General features: G+C 37.4%; 1 protein-coding gene across 1 annotated transcript in view; it reads right to left on the bottom strand.

The window, feature by feature from the left end:
• The window catches only part of FAM91A1 (family with sequence similarity 91 member A1), a 49,442-nt gene extending 29,366 nt beyond the window's left edge, over positions 1-20,076 (bottom strand). Inside the window, exons 1-12 of the mRNA XM_023224347.3 lie at positions 19,740-20,076; positions 14,386-14,470; positions 13,248-13,399; positions 11,215-11,272; positions 10,458-10,525; positions 9,773-9,886; positions 8,501-8,591; positions 8,030-8,092; positions 2,366-2,472; positions 1,820-1,858; positions 1,196-1,308; positions 11-126 (exon numbers count right to left, since the gene is read on the bottom strand). Coding sequence (XP_023080115.1) covers positions 11-126; positions 1,196-1,308; positions 1,820-1,858; positions 2,366-2,472; positions 8,030-8,092; positions 8,501-8,591; positions 9,773-9,886; positions 10,458-10,525; positions 11,215-11,272; positions 13,248-13,399; positions 14,386-14,470; positions 19,740-19,811 — 1,078 coding nt within the window. The 5' untranslated portion in view covers positions 19,812-20,076. The remainder of the gene's footprint in view (positions 1-10; positions 127-1,195; positions 1,309-1,819; positions 1,859-2,365; positions 2,473-8,029; positions 8,093-8,500; positions 8,592-9,772; positions 9,887-10,457; positions 10,526-11,214; positions 11,273-13,247; positions 13,400-14,385; positions 14,471-19,739) is intronic.
• Between the last annotated feature and the right edge of the window lie 15 nt (positions 20,077-20,091).

Genomic DNA, 20,091 nt, shown 5'->3' with positions numbered 1-20,091 from the left:
TGCTACTAACCTGGATCTTCTTGACTATTTGTATCGGTGTCAGTTGCCGATGAAGCTTCTTGTACAGGACTCCTACTTTCCCCTCCATCCCATGACAAGAGCATCTTCTGTGGATCTAAGGTACTCCTATTAATGGAGAATGCATTTGCTTTTTAAAAATCATATAAATGACCTTATATTAAAATATCTACTGAAGTTAAGACTTAAATTATGAACAATCCATCGAAATCCAGTCTTATATTCAAGCCCAAACCTAAGATGCAGACCAAAAAATGCTCTGCCTACATACAACAAGTGTTCCTAACTAGGATCCATGGATAGGCTTCAAAAAATTCAAGAATCCTTCAAGATTTTATGTAAAATATGTATTTGTTTTTTCTCTGGGAAAAGGCTTCTTAGTTTTCATAAGATTCCAAAAAAGATCCGTAACACACACAAGATCAAAAATCACTAATATATAGGGCTCACCTCAACTGACAGGTTGAATAAATAAAATTTCTGGGCCAGGCGCAGTGGCTCACACCGGTAATCCCAACACTTTGGGAGGCCAAGGCGGGTGGATCTGTTGGGGCCAGGAGTTCGAGACCAGCCTGGCCAACATGGTGAAACCCCACCTCTACCAGAAATAAAAAAATCAGATGGGCATGGTGGTGCACGCCTATAGTCCCAACTACTCAGGATGCTGAGGCATGAAAATCGCTTGAGGCCGGGCGCGGTGGCTCAAGCCTGTAATCCCAGCACTTCGGGAGGCCGAGATAGGCGGATCACGAGGTCAGGAGATCGAGACCATCCTGGCTAACATGGTGAAACCCCGTCTCTACTAAAAAATACAAAAAACTAGCCGGGCGAGGTGGCGGGCGCCTGTAGTCCCAGCTACTTGGGAGGCTGAGGCAGGAGAATGGCATAAACCTGGGAGATAGAGCTTGCAGTGAGCTGAGATCCGGCCACTGCACTCCAGCCTGGGTGACAGAGCGAGACTCCGTCTCAAAAAAAAAAAAAAAAAAAAAAAAAATTGCTTGAAACGGGAAGGTGCAAGTTGCAGTAAGCCAAGATCACGCCACCGCACTCCAGCGTGGGTGACAGAGTGAGACTTTCTCTCAATAAATAAATAAACAAATAAATAAATTTCTGTATGTAAAATTAAATGTCTTTTCAAAAGGAAACTCTAATATCTCATACTGAATAAATAAGTTACTTTAATCTGTTTACGGATGGAACATTCTTCCATGATGAATGAAGTTGATCCAAATTTATTACTTGTCCCTTCTTATGGGCAAAGCCCAATCGGCAATACATTGAAACAGCATTCTGAAAGGAATATAAAGGTAACTAATTAGCATTTAAAATAAACTAGACATCAGAATATTTGTAGAGAAAAAAATAGTGTTATAGACTAATAGTGATTCTCAAACATTTTCAGCCCATAACTGGAAACTATTTTCAGTAGACCTGCTCCTCCCTTAAGGTCTTCATAAACGTATAGGAGGAAATGTTTCCAACTCTCTGGCCTTGCCCTCCCTACATCTACCCCTATCTACCCCTAATGAAGCAGGAGTTGTTGCTTTAATGGACCTCACTACAAGATACCGTTTGGGCTGCTTCTTGCATGAGTGCTCTCTTTTCAGTCCATGTCTTTGAATCCCAATTCAGGGCCCCTTATCCTGCTCTTTACAAGTGCCCCTTTACTGTGCACACTCTCTCAGACAGCTAACAACAATCTCAACGCCTTCGTTTCTCAGTAGCTTATCAAGATAAAAATCTACTAGTAAAATCCACTCAGTTATCACATCACAAATAAATCAGCACAAAAATAACATACCTTAACCAGGGATAAATCAATCTCAAGGACATTTGCAAGCTGGAAGATAAAATTAAAATTTATTTTTACATTATTAGAATCAACAGCACATTACACAGTTGTAATAGACCAATATAATCATAATTAGCAAAATTTTAAAATTATGAATAATTAGAAGACTGAATTTTGAATTCAGAACTTTCTTCTTTCCCTATCTCTAAGATCCTTATAGTACAAATCCAGGCAGTGACCACAACAATTTAAGATTCCTTACACTTTAATTTTGTCTCATTTAAAATAAAATTCCTGGATAGATCAATATAGTCTACAATACTTAAGTATAAAAAGTCATATAGAAAGTTAACCAAATTATAAATTATTACCTTATATTTTAATATACATTTATAAGAATTAACATAAGAATAATGACATTTAAGTGTAATAATGGTATAATCTCCCCACCTGGAGATTTTAAAAACATACTATCATATTAAATAATTTTATTACTTGCTTTATACAAATTTACAATCTTGAGATTATATTTTCATGAGACGTTGTCAAACTTACCTCTGCAACATTTGTGTGCTCATCTATTGAAACAAATATCTTATAGAGTAGAGTTTCAAAATAATCACCTTGCACTCGATTCATTACAAAACCTTCAAGAGGTGGAACTAAAACAGAAGAGATTTTTCTCAGTGATACAATTTTGTAAAACAAGAAAGTATAATTTACATATCTAATTTAAAAAAGAAACCTCTAACTTAGGGACTGAATGCAGCTTTTGATTTATTTATCCACTCCACAGCAAGTTTTCTGAAACTCTACAACAATACCTACACAGAGAAGACTCTGAAGGTAGACATAAAATCCACAGAGTTCATTTAATTCACCACAAAACTCTTGAGAGTTACTGAGACAGGTAACTCAGAAATGCTGGATGACATGGACTTGGTAGAAGGGCGAGGGAACAGGGGCTGCTTCAGAAAGGGGGAGCCTGCAAAGGGTTTCTGATATGTTGTTTTTGATGCAGCACAGGTGCATAGGCAGCAGGGGTGAGTGGGCCAAAGCTGAAAAGCAAATGATTGCAAGAAAGAGTTGCTATGCTATACGAAAACCAGGTGGATGCAAAGTATTGGCTCTGTCTGCCCATCATCCCTCCTCCATCCTAAAAAGGGAAATTCATTTGCATGACCGTCACATTTACCAGGAGTCACTGGGCTAACTTGTTCTTTGGGGCTTTCTATTCTGGTATCCTCCCCAGTGGGCTTCAGTGGCAACAGGGTCAAGATCCCCTCGAGCACAGTGGGCAGCCCAACCATCACTCTCCACCCGAATGTTCATTCATACTCACTTCTATCTCTTTGGTCCAAATGTTCTAATCTGATTTACCAAAGTGCTCTGCCCAGCCAATAAAAAACAAGCTCTATGGTTTCCTTTGCCATTCTCCCCTGTGCGTACATTTACCCTGAAAATATCCTGAGAAGGAGGAATGTCTTGGCCATAGTAGCATTTGGGTATCCTTATGTCCCCTGGCCCTAATATCATCTAATTGTACCCGAAAACTTGAAAAAATAAGACAAAATTCAAATGGTCAAAATTAAGACACTGAAAAACTACAATGTACATACATTTGAGGATAGGTTATTCACTTGACAGATCTGGCTCATGTAATTTTCTAATTTAGTACTACCTATATTTCTAGTCATCTAGGTACTTTTAATGATCAATGGTTTCTTTTTAGAAATATTTTAGAAATTCCATATTTGACAACATTAATTATTTCCCTACACTATCAGCTATGTAAATAATAATGGCATTTATTGAATGTTTACTAAGTGCTAGGCTATTACCAAGTACTTTATATATACATTTTCATTTAATCCTCCTAACTCCATGAGTTACATGGTAGTGTAATTACCCCTATTTTTAAATGTATTTATTCATTCATTGGCTTATTTATTTATTTATTGAGACAGGGTCTCACTCTGTCACCCAGGCTGGAGTGCAGTGGGGGGATCATGGCTTACTGCAGCTTTAACCTCCCAGGCTTAACTCTTGCCCCAATCCCCCAAGTAGCTGGGACTACAGTCACAAGCCAACATGCATGACTAATTATTTTTATTTTTATTTTTGTAGAGCAGGAGTCCCTTTATGTTGCCCAGGCTGGTCTCCAACTCCAGGGCTCAAGCGATCCTATGCCTTGGCTTCCCAAAGTACTGGGATTACAGGTGTGAGCCACTGTGCTTGGCCAGTTACCCCATTTTAAGAGATAAAGAAACCAAGGCACTACGCGATTAGAAATTTTCCTAGGTCAAAATTTATATCTAAGCAAAAAGAGTAAGGTGACTCTACATGAAGAAATTTGAAATAGTCTCTAATTCATATTAAATTTCTTTTAAAAGTCTAGAGTACACCATCTGTGTAAAAATACAACCACACACAAAAAAGAATATATACATATATGATACTTCTAGAAGGTAACAGAAGAAACTTAACAGTGGCTGCTGAAAGAGAATTGGGCGGCTAATCACAGAAGTGGAAGGCAGACTTTTTTATACCCCTTTGTAAATTTAGAATTTTGTATCATAATTATTGCCTACTAAAAAATATATTAATAAATTTTTCTTTAATTATAAAAAAATGGCTTGAAGGTTCCTAAAAAAACTAAAAATAGAACTACCGTATGACCCAGTAATCCCACTTCTGGGTATATATCCAAAGGAACTGAAATCAGTGTCTCAAAGGGGTATCTGCATTTCCACATTCACTGCAGCATAAGTCACAACAGCCAAGACATGGAAACAACCTAAGTGTCCATCAACAGACAAACAGATTAAAATGTGTTATATATACACAATGGAATACTATTCAGCCATAAAAAAGGAGAAATCCTGTCATTTGCAACGACACGAATAATACTGGAGGAAATTATGCTAAGTGAAATAAGCCAGGCACAGAAAGGCAAATACTGCATGATCTCACTCATATGTGGAATCTAATAAAGCTGAACTCACAGAAGCAGAGAGTAGGAAGATGGCTACCAGAGGCTGCGGGAGTAGAGAAGGAGGCAATGAGGAGTTGTTGAGAAAAGGGTACAGTTTCAGACAGAGGAATGGGCAGCTGTTAAGCATATTAAGTTTCAGACAGATGGAATCAGTTTTGAGATTTATTGCACACCACAGTGACTACAGTCAATAAAAATGTTTTAAGTATTTCAGAATAAGAGTAAATTTCAGTTGTCTCACCATTAAAAAAATGACAGGTGAGGTGATGAATATGTCAATTAGTTTGATTTAATCATGTCACATTATACACATACATCAAAACATCACACTGTACCCCATAAATGCACACAACTATAATACATAAAATATAAATTATATACATGTATATATACACACACACACATACACATACACACACACACACACACACACACACACATATATAAATGCCTTGGAATAGCCAAGAAAGTTACTAAAAAAAGACTTACAAGGAAAGTTTAGCCATAACTAATATTAAAACTTACTCTAAGTTACAATAATCAAAACAATATTGTAGGCTGGGCACAGTGGCTCACACCTGTTAATCCCAGCACTTTGGGAGGCCAAGGTGGGCAGATCACCTGAGGTCAGGAGTCCGAGACCAACCAATTAGGTTGGTCTAATTAGGTTGGTTTCAACATGGAGAAACCCTGCCTCTACAAAAAATACAAAAATTAGCCTGGCGCAGTGGCAGGCACCTGTAGTCCCAGCTACTCGGGAGGGTGAGGCTGGAGAATCGCTTGAACCCGGGAGACGGAGGTTGCAGTGAACCGAGATCGCACCACTGCACTCCAGCTTGGGTGACAAAGCAGGACACAGTCTCAGAGGAAAAAACAAACAAACTTGTATCAGCAGAAGAAAAAGGGGTATCAAAATTAGATCCAATATACAGTGGAATTTAGCGTACAACAAAAGTTATGCCTCCATTCAGCAGTAATGAGTTATCGAAAAAACAGTGCTAGCATTTGTCCAAATGCTATTGGTTATTCAAAGAGAAGAAAAATAAGTTGAACCCTTACTCCACATCAAATATGAAAATAAGTTCCAAACAAACTACAAATTTAAATATATACAACGAAAGTTCTCAAGATTTTCAGACTATGTCTATATTCTACAGGTATTCCATTCAAGCATAACAGAAATCAGGAAGCTATAAAAGACACACAAAATACAGTTAGAAAATTTGATGAATAATGGAATAAATTTATTTAATAAAAGAGCCTTTCATGATTACTCCCTTAAAAGTATTTCTAACCTCCATTTATATTTGTATCACCAACCATAGTGCTTGTTTCTTTCATCATTGAAACGTATGTGAAATGCCTCTTTTGAAATCACCTTGAGGTATTATTTACTGAATTTGATGCCTTCCACATTGCCAAACTGCTTTTATGTGTTTATTCTAAAGTGTGGAACAGCCAAAGAGGTAACATGGTGACAAGGGTAAGTTCAGCAATTAGCATCCCATGGGTCTGTGTGTGCCACCAAATGACAGCAGCTACTAAGTACGGTAGAACACATCAACGTAATGGGGCACCATCTATCTGGCCCTTCTCTGACTGCTTTCTTCAAATGAATTTAGTTTAGCCATAAGTAATATTAAAAGTTACTCTAATGTGAGTCAGTGTTCAAACTGATAGTCAAACTGGACTGAAACGAACTAGTCAAAGACTAATCTTTTTATTAAAAGGTGGATCTCAAATGAATCAACATCAGCTTATCTGATCAGAGTAGGCAATACAGTAATACTTTCATATTTTCCAACTGTGACAGGAAACCACGACCACCTCTGTCTTCAGAAATCATTTCCTTGTCAAAATCTTTCTCATTTTAAAACTAGTATTTTGTTATAGCATCAACTATACAAACCCAAATTAGTATTTCCTTTACTTTTTAAGGAGTCTTTCCAAGCTTAAAATAGGACACAGGCCGGGCATGGTGGGTCACGCCTGTAATCCCAGCACTTTGGGAGGTCGAGGTGGGCAGACTGCTGGAGGTCAGGAGTTCAAGACTGGCCTGGCCAAAATGGTGAAACCCTGTCTCTATGGGTTTTACCGGTAGAATAAATTAGCCAGGTGTGATAGTGGGTGCCTATAATCCCAGCTACTCAGGAGACTGAGGCAGGAGAATCGCTTGAACCCAGGAGGCAGAGGTTGCAGTGAGCCAAAATCATGCCATTGCACTCCAGCCTGGGTGATAGAGCTATACTCCGTCTCAAAAAAAAAAAAAAAGAAAAAGAAAAAGAAAAAAGAATTCACATATGCACAAGGTTTAAAATGTGTTATTAAAGAATCACAAACATATGCCAACCCAAAGGTCTGGACATGCTAGAGCATGATATCTTGTCAAGATTCAACACTGATATAAAGAAGTATTTCTGCAATAAACCCTATCGCCACTACTTTGTTAATATTAGGGTCATTCTCTGAAATTTTTTGACACTTTATATTTGATTACACAAATATTCAATATCTAAGTATGATAAAACACAAGAACAATAGTTAAAAGATATGCCACAAGACATACTTGTAACATATAACTTGAACACAGTAAGTGCTTCTATAAATTGGTAAGAAATCTAACCTACAGAAAAAAAAGCACCACTCTGTGTTCAAGGATATTGAACATATCAGTATTGTAGTGGCAAAAAGCTGGAAATAATCTAAATTACCAGAAATACAAAATGGTTTAATAAACTGATACATCCATAAAGTGTATGACAAATATACAAGGCTCTTAATATTGGTTTAACTCTGAAAAGCAGGTAAAGGAAGAAGGGAAAAGGAAATAGACAAAAAGACTACAGTAACATGAAAAAATAATACACTAGTACGTTAAGGGAAAATGAGAACATACAATTCTATGAGATTACCGAACACATGTAAAAACAGCTACACAATGAACAAGGATTAAAAGGCAACACAAATTTATAAAAATACTGATTTGATTTGGGATTGTTAGAAATTTACCTTGGGTTTCTATTATTTTAGTACAGTGTGTACACCAAATACAAAAATGAGAATAAGGAATTTAAGTAAAACCATCGTACTGTGTTAAAATGTAATAAAGAAGAAATATTTTTCTTGAAATATCCTAACATCTAAGATCCTAGAATGGATGATATGCAGTGCTTAGCACCTGATATCCATTCAAAACACAGTGAAAAATGTTAGCACAGACTTACCTGCTATACAACTGTCATCAGATATTGGTACATCCAGATAAATAAATCCTTTGTTATACAAACCTAAAGAAACAAAAGCACCTTGTTTTAGATGGAACACTACACAACAGTGATTTTTTTTTAAAAAAAAACTAATTCCTGGCTTTCTGTAAAGATTCTAACAAATGAATTCTATATGACGAAGAAAGAAGTAAAATAGAAGAGAAAATGAATTAAAGTTTTTAAATCTTGGTTTCCTGCATATGCTCAGAAGTACAAAATTTTTCTTAACATTCAGTTGCATAAACTTCTAGTGTATGTGACTAATTATAGCCACACTGGAAAACAAAAGACTAAGGTCACATTTCAAACAATAACATGCCTTAGAAAATAGCACTATTTGTACCTACTTGATAAGTAATTACTAGTAATTATTGATGGTTTAAAACAAGTTTTTACGTTGACAAAAGACCATTTCTACTAACCACTTACTATGTACTACATTGTAATCTAGTGATCCAGAGAGTTGAGGGCCTGAATCGATGATCTTATCAATAGCGCATTTCTCAGGCAAAGTGCATATCTAAGAAAAGCAAAATATTTTTAATTAAGTTCTGGCCAAATTAACTAATTTACAAGTCTCCTGAAATGTATTTATGTTGAAACCAGTGATTACATGTCATTAGCTCAATGAACTACATATTTATCACTCTATAATTCAAACAAAAAACTATGCACATAGCCATCAATTAAGGTGCCAAAATATGCAACATACCAACAGAATGTAGAGAACAGACTTACTGTAAGTACCAACATTTGCTGGTGAGTAATATTTGTTCCTTGTCATTGAAATGGAATTAGATCCATCTGCCAATTCAGCATCTCTCTAATCAGAAGTTTAGTTAAACTGCACATGAATACTGTCAGTAAAAGGAAAGTTCACTAGCTTATTTGAGAGCTCCATTAGGAGGTACTTTAGACTGAAGTAAAATTTCTAAGCCTTTCGCTCATTGGATTTAGTATGTACTCTGGAGAAAATTAAATGCAGACTAAAAAGAAGCCTACATACTCATTTACATTGCTTCAGCTACACATAAATACAACCTGGTCTCTAGGTGCCCTCATTACTCCACCCCTTTCCTCTAAATCAATATCCCTTCCAAGATGTGGTCTGACCACTGGGAATATCAACTCTCTTGATCTTGACACGATCGCCCCATAAAAGCACCTACTGCCTCAGTACAACAGTTGTTCGTGGTGATTACGAGTACAAGTTTCATGGCAAACTGCCAAAAAATCCTGGACCTTTACTACTGCTAAGATTTGAGGTGCTACTTAATTGTTCTGGGCTCACTTTCCTCATCTGTGAAATGGGGGTGCAAATAATACATATTAAGTAAGACAATATAAAAAGCACTTGCAATAGAGCCTGGCACATCTAGCACACAGCAGGTGTTCAAAAGTGTTAGCCAACATTATTGTTAGTGGTAGCTGTGGCATCATATGTTACTTTACATGAAGCTTCTACCTAATTAACATCCCCAGATAACTGTACTTGAACCAAATCAGGTCTCCCTCACCATTAAAGAGTATCTCTGAAACTCACCAATATTCTAGTCTACAAAGATCGTTTTAAATTTTAAATATAAGTTTCACTTTCTTCAGGAAAACAAAATAATGTTACTTTTTTAAAAAGTATAAGCTATAATTAAAAATTGTAAAATACACTAAAAAATAAAAATTCTATGTTTAACTTTTTTCTACCTTGATGTCATCTTCTGTGATATATCCAGCCTGCACCACCCACCACGCCTCTATGGCAATTTCCACCGGCTTTATTGGTAGAAGATCACGGGCTGTTTTCCTTCTGAAGAATTTCTGCGATGGTACAAACACTTGAGAATGTGCAATCTAAAAGTATCACTTTCTTCTTTCATCAATCATATCATAAGATTGTTTGTAATGGACTAAATAAGTATCTTCTTAAACCTTCATGTTCTAAAATCTTAGTAATTCTAGATATTAACATATTGTACGAAGAAAGTCATTCTTAAATTGTTTCAAAATAAACTATTTCAAAACACTAATTGTTAAATCCAGATTTACTTCCAGAAACTCAAGTGAAACCCAAGCAGTGAAAACTGCATTTGAAAATGCGAACACTTATTTCACCCATTAAGTGAACTCTACAAGTAGAATGAGCAAATAAAAAGACTAAGAGAACAAAAATAATTTTTAAAAATAAATGTTTTATGCATTAAAAATTTTAAATAATCATTTAAGCTATAACCTGGAGAATACTGAGGAGTTCTTTTTGTATTGTTTCTGTGTTAAGCACATTTTATTTGGTCAAAGACAAACAATTCATTATTTCTACCGCTTAAAAAAACTAATCAAACTGTGTGATGAGGCCAAAACAATGAAAAAGAAAGGGAAAGTACTAACTTACTTTTGATGATCTACATTGATTCATAAGATCAATATACTGGTTTCTTCCTATGCCAAGAAGCCTTAGACCTGAAAAAAAAGTCTTTCCTTTAAAAACATTTAATATATCTTGAAATCTCAATACGCTCACAAGTGATTGTAGGAAAAACCTGAGCTTATGTTCATCTTTCAATTACTAATCAAGTATCAATATCAAATTAAAAGGAAGTCTTCAAACAAAACATAAAAGCTAAACTTTGGGAGAGATGAAATCAAGCTGACACTTCTAACAAATAAAAACATTTTTAAAAAGCAGATGTCCTGCCAATTTTAGGAAGTCAAAATGTAATTCTCAGCGAAAGCTTCTTAAACAACAAAACTATGACACATTCAAAATACACACTTTGCCAATGTAAGCATAATAAAACAGCAGCAAGTTCCTAAAAACTGACTTGCAAAAATACTGTGTACAAGTTTTCCTCCCATGTTTAATACACATACAGCCTAAGTATCAGAAAGAACTTCATTCTCTGGAAATATATAGATTAGTCCTATTTTTCTGATTCTACCACTCTCAAATATTCCTCTCTTAGACATTTAGAGTAAATCTTATACATGCGTCTGGTATCATCTGATAAAATTCCCACTAATTACGTTGCTTACTATTTTCATTTTTCACATATTTCAGGTTAAAAACACACATTACAATATTAACAGATGACAGGATGCACAAAGACACAACCTAAACATTACTTTCTTCAGCACAATTAAATACTTACAGTCAGCAGCAGTAAAATTGGGCAATGAATCATAACTTTTCTCACTGTTCATAATATCCTTTTAAAAAGAAAAAATTTTTTAATTTGAAATCTAAAATGTCCTTAAATAAAAAAATGTGTATAACTACAATATTATTACAGCCAATAACAATGATTATTACAGGAAGCAGTGAGATCATCATAGTTTGGCTACCTAGAGCATACATGCCACCCTGTGGCACTTCCCACACATGTTCCCAACCTGGTAATTAAAGGGCAGATTTTCAGGTCTGGTTTTCTTACGAGGCTCTCTACGAATCCCAGACAGCTGCCCCATAACCTCTGCCCTGTAGAAGCTATGTAAGTAATGCCTCTATTAGAGCTCAGGGTTCCAGCCTCTCCACATTTCATACCTGATCCTAGATCCACACCATGAGAGAGAGCCAAATAATGTGCCACAGCTCCATCAACATGCACTACCAATAAAGACTGTAACCACTTAGTGGCCTTTGATCCGATAAATCCCAATTCGTAGAAGACTTAAACTTCGTATCCAGCTTTTTCTACTCCAATGTTTCTCCAATAACAAACTCACTGCTTCCTGTGGGGACGAGGCCCATTTTCAACCCAGGAACTATACCCAATGATACAAGAACAGAAACCAGAAGGCAGCAACCATGTGGATGTAACTGAAATGAAAGCTGGTAAATGAAACAAAAACTCCACCTATTTTAGCTCCCAAATGTGTGGACTACACTAGAAAAATACAGAGACAGCAGTAACTATTCTACTTCCTGATTAGCTGCCACCTTCATTGTGCTACCCTGGTTCTTCACTAAGGTACCTGGGCTATCGGGCCTCTCGCTTTCCTCTAGTATTTCCTCCAAAAGAGGAACAAGGGATGCATGGAACTGCAGAAGCAGCCCACAAAGGAGGGGCTTTTGTAGATAAGCGAATGGAGCGAACAGCAAAGGACACATCATAAGCGGGCTAACCTCATGTTACCATAGGTTCCCAACTCCTTTAGCTCTAGGCTCCTCTCTGCTCTTCAAGTGGCTAGTGAGCCCCAAACAGGAGCACTCAAACATAAATAAAGAGCAAATGAATACTAAATAAATTCTGCCAATCTTTCATAAAGCTCACTTGAAAACAGTATACAACTAGTATTAAAGTTATCCAATACAGGCCTAAAAGCTGTCTTTGGAAAAAGGCTAAAACTAAAAGTTAGTAATTATAGAAAGAGATTAACAACCAAGACTACTAACATATTTCTCTTTTTTAGTACCTGTATTATATAATATTGGGTCTATGTAATCATTCATTTGTTAGATAGTTAGCGAATACGTAAATATATTAATTTTCTTTTTTTTTTTTTTTTTTTTTTGAGACAGAGTCTTGCTCTGTCGCCCAGGCTGGAGTGCAGTGGCGCTATCTCAGCTCACTGCAACCTCTATCTCCCAGGTTCAAGCGATTCTCCCACCTCAGCCTCCCAAGTAGCTGGGATTACAGGTGCACACCACCACGGCTGGCTAATTTTTGTACTTTATAGTAGAGATGAGGTTGGTTTCACCATGTTGGCCAAGTAGTCTTGATCTCCTGACCTTGTGATTCACCCACCTTGGCCTCCCAAAGTGCTGGGATTACAGGCTTGAGCCACTGCGCCCGGCCTAAATACATTAATTTTCTCAGAGCCTAATGTTCAATTCTGTCACCCACATTTTCAACCTCAATCATGTTTTAAAAAGCAATAAATTTTACACAGATTCTGCTAATATAAATGACTGATCAGTGCTACAACAGCACAAAGGGTCAACAGCACCTTCAAGAACCAGAATAGAAATAGACACCTTCCCAATGTAAAAACATCAATAAGGATAAGTACTTGTACAGTGTGGCTCAAACAGTTAACTTGCCACCAACAGTCCTTTTTACACTTACAGTTCAGAAAGAGTGTCCACCGTAGATGACAGCTGAAGAGTTGGTGAACACCTGAAAAAGTCCCAGACATGTAGCCCCATCCCATTCCCAATGGCTCACCCACACTATAAACTCACCTCCATAATCCCAGTATAATATGAAAATGGTGTTATCCTCAAGCCCTTCACCATAATATCCGATAGATGGTAAGGGTACAGCATGAGATGATCTCGGCTGTACTTTAGCAGTTCCTCATAGTATCTGCGTTCATCTTTCTTGACATGTTTAACTGCACAAAAGAGGGAAATTGTCCAGTTTTTTTTCAGGTTTCTTACAGTTATATATTAACTATAAATACTTTACAAACCAACAGTAATTTAAAAGAAAAGTATGTAAGTTACAAGAGAACAAACAAAATATTCTAAGTTGGAACAAAGAAACAGTTATACCACATGAAATAGATTTTTAGAGTATAGAAGTAAAACGTATAATAGGACAGATTAGTAGAGAATAATTCTTGCCAAACGAGAAAACAAGCAGGGAAACACCAGCATGCTCCCCCAAAAAGGTACAAAACAGAGGTTTATTGAATTGTATTCTATTACTTTACAAGAGAGCCAAACTGAATGCTAGTTTTCAATGAAGTCAAATCTATTTTTTAAAATTATGTGCCTTTTTTTTGTTTTTAAATGTAAAAAGCCCTCTGACTTTCATGGAAAATGTTCAGAAAAAAAAAACCATATCAGAAATATTATGCTTAAAATAAGAGTAACAAACAGGAGTGAAAGACTACCAGGGCAACAGAACAGACTAACCAAAATAATCTGATAAACAATTTTTTTTTAGAAAGAAGAAAAAAACCATGGAATGAACTATGTTTAAAATGTGTCCCAATTATTATGGAAAGAGTTTTTCACATTATTTGGAATATTTATGAAGACAACTCAAAGTCAAAAATTACTAAGAACTAGTATACTTTTTCTTTTATGGCATATTTTCTTGCCTCAGGCAAAAAGAGGACATTTGAGTTAGGATTATTTTATAGATAAAATGAGTCTTTAAACAGTATTCTAAAAATTATTTTTATCAGAATTAGAATGAAAAATCTACTTGCTAATACAAATTGTTGTTAGGTGGAATGGATCAGTGTAGAGTTTCTTAAAGTCCGTACATGGAATAATTTCAGTATTACAAAATATGTATTGAAAAGAAAGATTCACGAATGTGATAAAGCAATGGTCAGTTCCACCCCAATATAAACATGCCTCTACTTACCTAAGTTATTTCTATATCGTAACTGATTGCGGATACTGTACAGGACAACCTGCTTTTCATATTCTCTCTGTGAATTTCCAAGACTCTAGAAGAAATTTCAGAAAGATTTTAAACAACTTCCAAACTGAACAATAGTACTATTTTTCCCATAGCACTTTAAAACTACGACCCCCAGTTTTATCCTGGCATCTCTAATTTCCAGAATTAAACAAAAAATATTTTCTTAAATATTATTATACTACCTTTACTGCTACAGTATTCAGAGCAAAAATTTAACGTATTTTCAGTCTGCCTTCAAGAGTTTACTAAAATTATCCTAAGTATTTAATATCAAATGAAAACCAGTAGGTGAGTATAACTTCACTTTAGTTAATACAGAGCTAAGTTCTGCTTATAAAGATTTCCTTCCTGACTGCTATGTTAAGTGGACAGATAGATGGTTTCCTGCCCCTACATTTATTTAAATTTAAGAATGGCAACTAAGGACAGATACATCCCTCTTTGCTAATTGTTTGTAACTGAGGGTTATAATTATTAAAGATTAGGATTTCTGGAGAATTTACATTTAAATGTACATAAGATTGTTTCTTAAAAATGCAATGTCCTCTGGCCTCATTAGAAAGCATTCAGACAATTTTAGAATTCTGATCTATTTTTAATAAGCTAAAGTCTTTCTAGTTATGCACTTAGTGTTTTGTTGCAGTGTTCATGAAAGCAAACAAGTTTGTCTGATTATAGTTAACATTATTATTCACAGTGTATTATTCACCGTGTATATGAACTATTCATTGTGAGACCATAAACTTAATTTAATATATGACTCTATCCCCCTTCTAATTTCTAGGTATGGTCTTTCCAACATGCTATAAAATGAAATTAGACATCTTAGGAAAGCAATGACAGAAAGATCAGAGGATTTAGTTCATCATATTTCTTACTCATAGGTAAGCCAAAACCAAAGAAAGGTCCCTACATCTTTCACTTAAGGCAATCTTCACAATAAGACAGACGAAACTCACATCTAAGTAAACTGACCCATAACTGGACCCATTTGTAGGTAATATTTTAAGAAAAATGGAACATGTGTCACATTTTAACTGTACAATTATGTGCGGGTGGCCCTTGGACAACATGGGTTTGAACTGCATAGGTCCACTTACACTGGGATTTTCTTCCTCCTCTGCCACCCTGAACAGCAAGACCAATACTTCCTGTATTTCCTCCTCCTCAGCCTACTTGATGTGAAGACAAGGATGAAGACCTCCATGATGAGCCATCTCCTCTTAATGACTAGAAAATATTATGATTTTCATAACAGCCTTTTCTTTTCTCTAGCTTATTTTATTACATTAGAGCATATATTAACAATATATACAACATACAAAATGTGTTCATCAACTGTGTTATGGCTGAGGCTTCCAGTCAACAGTATAGACTATTAGTAGTTAAGTTTTGGGAAAGTCAAAAGTTATACATGGATTTTCAACTGCACAGGGGTGCAGCACCCCTAACCCCATGTTGTTCAAGGGTGAGCTTTCTTCCTGCATCTAGCTTAGTTTATCACAGGCTAAGCCAGAACTCACAGTAGAACCAGAATGTATGTGCTTATCTTATTTTCATCTGTCTTAACATTATAAGGGGTTAAGAGTAGATCTCATTGTACAGAAACCACTCTACCATCCTCTTTGTAGCATCAATGCCAGGATCGTTGTACTGACAATATTTAGAGGATTCCAAATAGCACACTTTTAAAGGTTTTCTCTGTCTCTACTACTAAATGAAAGTCTCTTTCTCAGGGAACACAAATACACATGCATACTCACACAAGCACACAATTTTGCTAAAATCTAACTTGAGGTTTTGCTCTTCTGTTTCAAAATAAGTCTCAATACACTACCTATCAAATTTGTAAGCTTTGGCTTTCAGCATTAAGCAATGACTGATCCTGAACGTATCAATTAATACACGAGTGAACACAAACTTCTAAAACCCACATTAAAAGTTGGCTTTATTCTTCACTAGCCAAGTATGTAATATAAATTGCTTTATTCTGAGATTCTTGGGCTCCCCTCCTACTCCTACCCCACATCTCCCACCATTCAAATTTTAAAACACTGTTGCCACTAGAGAAGGTAACTTTTTAAAAGGAAGAAAAAAAAAGGCATTTTACCCCGAGACAACTCTAGCCCTGCAGAAATACTGGCCAGGTCTGACAAATGAAGCTGGGCTGCATATAAAAGGAACTACATCAGATGAAACTGCGATGTAAGAATAAGACACTAGCTCTAAAGCACCCATCACAGATTATGCTAAAAGCACAAAGATTTTCCGAAAACTTTGCTCCTACAGACTCCAATCCCAGCGTATACAGCCCCAAGTACACCCCCGAGCCCCATCAAAAAATTTTTAAAACTGACCCTTCTTGGATGATACAGAATCTTATTACAAGATTTCCCTTAAAATAAAAGGACTATTAATTATTTTGAATAAAGAATACATGACATTGGTAAACTACAGAAAAATCCTGATATAATGGCCCCATCCACAATTTTTAATATATTTTTTAAAAGTCTATCATGACCCATACCACATTTTTTAAAATGTCCTCTCATCCACATAAAAATGAATTAGCTTAAAATACATTTTTTAAAAATCTAAATCACCTGTCCCCAGGTTACAGAACTGGAAAATGAGTCATTTCCAAAGTAAACCCATCAAAACTTACTGGAAATGACATCAAAGTATCTAAAAATCTATAATGCCAAAAGACAAATTCTTTCCACACAAGGAATATTGCCCAAGTTTAACGGACTGAGCTTTAGGTGCTCAGCCACAAATACTTACTAAAAGCCAAGTATGTGAGAGGTGCTCAAGGTACAAAAGCAAAGCCAGCATTGTAACCAGAAAATGCACCACAGTGGGGTAAACTCTAATGGGTGAGGAATACAATGCAATGGTAAGATAGCCTAGGGGCAACCACCACAGATTTAGGTCAGGGAAACCTCCCAGGAGCAGTATCTGAGTGAGAATCAAAATAAGCTATTAATATAAGCAATATAAAGGAGACAGGCAGTAATAAGGTTGGGTTTGCATTTCAGAAGCCTCAACCCCAGAACAGCATGAAGAATGCAGGAGAAAGTCCTATTCTAAGAGCAAAAGACCAGAGAGAAGGCTGATATAGTAATCTCAGATGGAGCTCAGCCTAGGGAAACAGTGATTAGACTACAGAAGGTCCTTGGAAGTAAACTTGTACAGACGGGTTTTGCAACATCTACAAACGGCCAACCTTATCCTAAGCTAAAATAGCCACTGTTTCAAGTGACCTTAAAAACAAAAACATACTTAATTTCACATTTAGACCTAATTTTAACTGTCTTGTGATTATTTTTAAACAGTCATGACTACGTTTTAGAAACTCTTTTGCCAATACTAATTAAAGTCAAATATTCATGTTGGATATAACCTCATCACTCACCTTTCTTCCAGTATGCTACATTTATTCTGATGAAGAGTACAGAAAAAACAGAAACAAAGAAAAGAAGAATTGTTTGTTCTTCTTGTGTCTTTGGATTTGCCACAAAACCCTAAAGTACAAAAGTGTCCTTTAAAGCCTTTATTCAAGATTAACAAAAGATATTTCTTCCTTCAGGTTTAGAGCTTTGTTCTCTCAGTTAAAGATAAAAGCCACACGGGCAGCCACTGACACCCAAGAATTCAAGTTCTTTAAATTTATCTTTCTTGCTTTTTGCTATATTAAAGTGAAAGCATTTTCTTGGCCACATACATGATGCATGACCAGAACCTTAATATTCACTTCCTGGCACTAAACCCCCAAGGGAGGAAGCGAGCAAACTAAACTAAACTATAATAATCCTTACACCAGCTTGGCACTGTGGCTCACGCCTGTAATCCCATCACTTTCAAAGGCCGAGGCGGGCGGATCACAAGGTCAAGATACTGAGACCAGCCTGGCCAACATGGTGAAACCCCGTCTCCACTAAAAATACAAAAATTAGCTGGGCGTGGTGGCGCGCACCTGTAGTACCAGCTACTCGGGAGGCTGAGGCAGGAGAATTGCTTGAACCGGAGATGCAGAGTTTGCAGTGAGCGGAGATCACACCACTGCACTCCAGCCTGGGCAACAGAAGGAGACTCTGTCTCAAAAAAATAATAATGATAATAAATATAAATAAATAAATAATCCTTATATACCATCACCACCACCATTCCAAACTGCCCAAAAATGCCAAGCGCCAACAGAAAACTGAATTTCACTCTCGACCACGTATAATGTGAAGGTCAATCTACGACCAGAGCAGCAGTGCCTTATCTGTAGCCCATATCACTACTTTTTAAGACTTAAAACCATCTGCTATGTTACGTATTTATTCATTTATTTGTTTACGTCTATCTTTCTTTAGTAAAATGTAAGCTCCATGAAGGCACTCTTTGTCTTGTTGACTGTTGCAAATTGCCTGCACCTAGAGCAACACACAGCACCTAGTAGGTGCTCAATAAATATCTATTAAACAACTGAGTAAAACAGACTAAAAAAATCGAGCATTAACTTTCAAAAACCTCATGTCATTCTTGTTGAAACACCTCTGATAAACCCATCTTGTCTGGAGGATAAAGTCCAACAAAACAAAGCACACGAGCCCCTTCAAAATCTGGCCCTGACCACTTTCCCAGGCTCATCTGCTACCAGCCCCGGGCACCCAAAAAACTTCAACTCCAAACATATCAATCCAAACTCTGGTGATACAGTCACTTGCTACTCATGAGACATGTTCTTTCACTCATACAAACTTTATAAAATGACTTTCCCTCCCCATTGGAAAAATCTTTATTCCCTCTTATTTAACTCTTATTCGTCCTCCAAGGCCCAATTTAAGTGCCTGCCTTACAAATCCTTCCAACTCTCCCAGGATAATTTCTCCCTCCCTTTGCTCTCACATACACTACAACGGAGGTGTGTATGAGCTGCTATAACCCTGTATCGTATTCGTTTGTTTCCCATCCCTTTTCCACCATCCTGAAATTGTGGAGGTCAAGGACCGTGTTTAAAATCTCTATCGCAGGTGCCCGGCTGAATGGAGGCTGCTGGCAAAGGCGCCAGTCGAGTCCTGTGGACACCATGCTATCCCATTTAGCAACGGCCCCGTCCTGGCCCTGTGGTCCCACAGCCGTCCCCTCCACGCCCTGAGCTGAGGGTCTGTCTCCCCAAGACCACGAAGGGGTAAAGGAAGGGAGTCAGCCGGGAGCAGCCCGCTCGGGCCCCACGAGCAAGGCAAGCAGGTGACCGCTGGGCGGGCCGAACCCGTCAGGGTCCCAGTCCCAGGTTCCGGCCGTACCTGTCTCACGTTGGCCGGCAACTTGTTCCAGGGGTAGTTGTGCCGGATGTGGAACTCCACGTCTATGTTCATGATGCCGCGGCCAGGGCCGGCGGCGGGGGCCGCGACCGCGACCCACACTACGCCTCCCGCCTGCCCGCCCGCAGCCTGTCAGCGGAGCGCCGCGGGAGGCCCCGTGCCTCACACTGCAGAAGGCCCAGGCTGCCCCATGGCCTAGGCTCCCGACCGTTCTGTGCGGCCCGGGCCAACAGAACACAACAGCAGCAGCGATGGGGAGGCTGGGTCGCCTGAACAGCTCCAAGTTTCTTCCTAGTTTCGGTCCGCCGGAAATGGCTCTGGGCATACGTCACTT

This window comes from Piliocolobus tephrosceles, chromosome 7 (genome assembly GCF_002776525.5).
Source record: "Piliocolobus tephrosceles isolate RC106 chromosome 7, ASM277652v3, whole genome shotgun sequence".
Taxonomy (NCBI): domain Eukaryota; kingdom Metazoa; phylum Chordata; class Mammalia; order Primates; family Cercopithecidae; genus Piliocolobus; species Piliocolobus tephrosceles.
The sequence above is the reverse complement of the archived record's forward strand: the minus strand, read 5'-3'. Positions and strand labels throughout refer to the sequence as shown.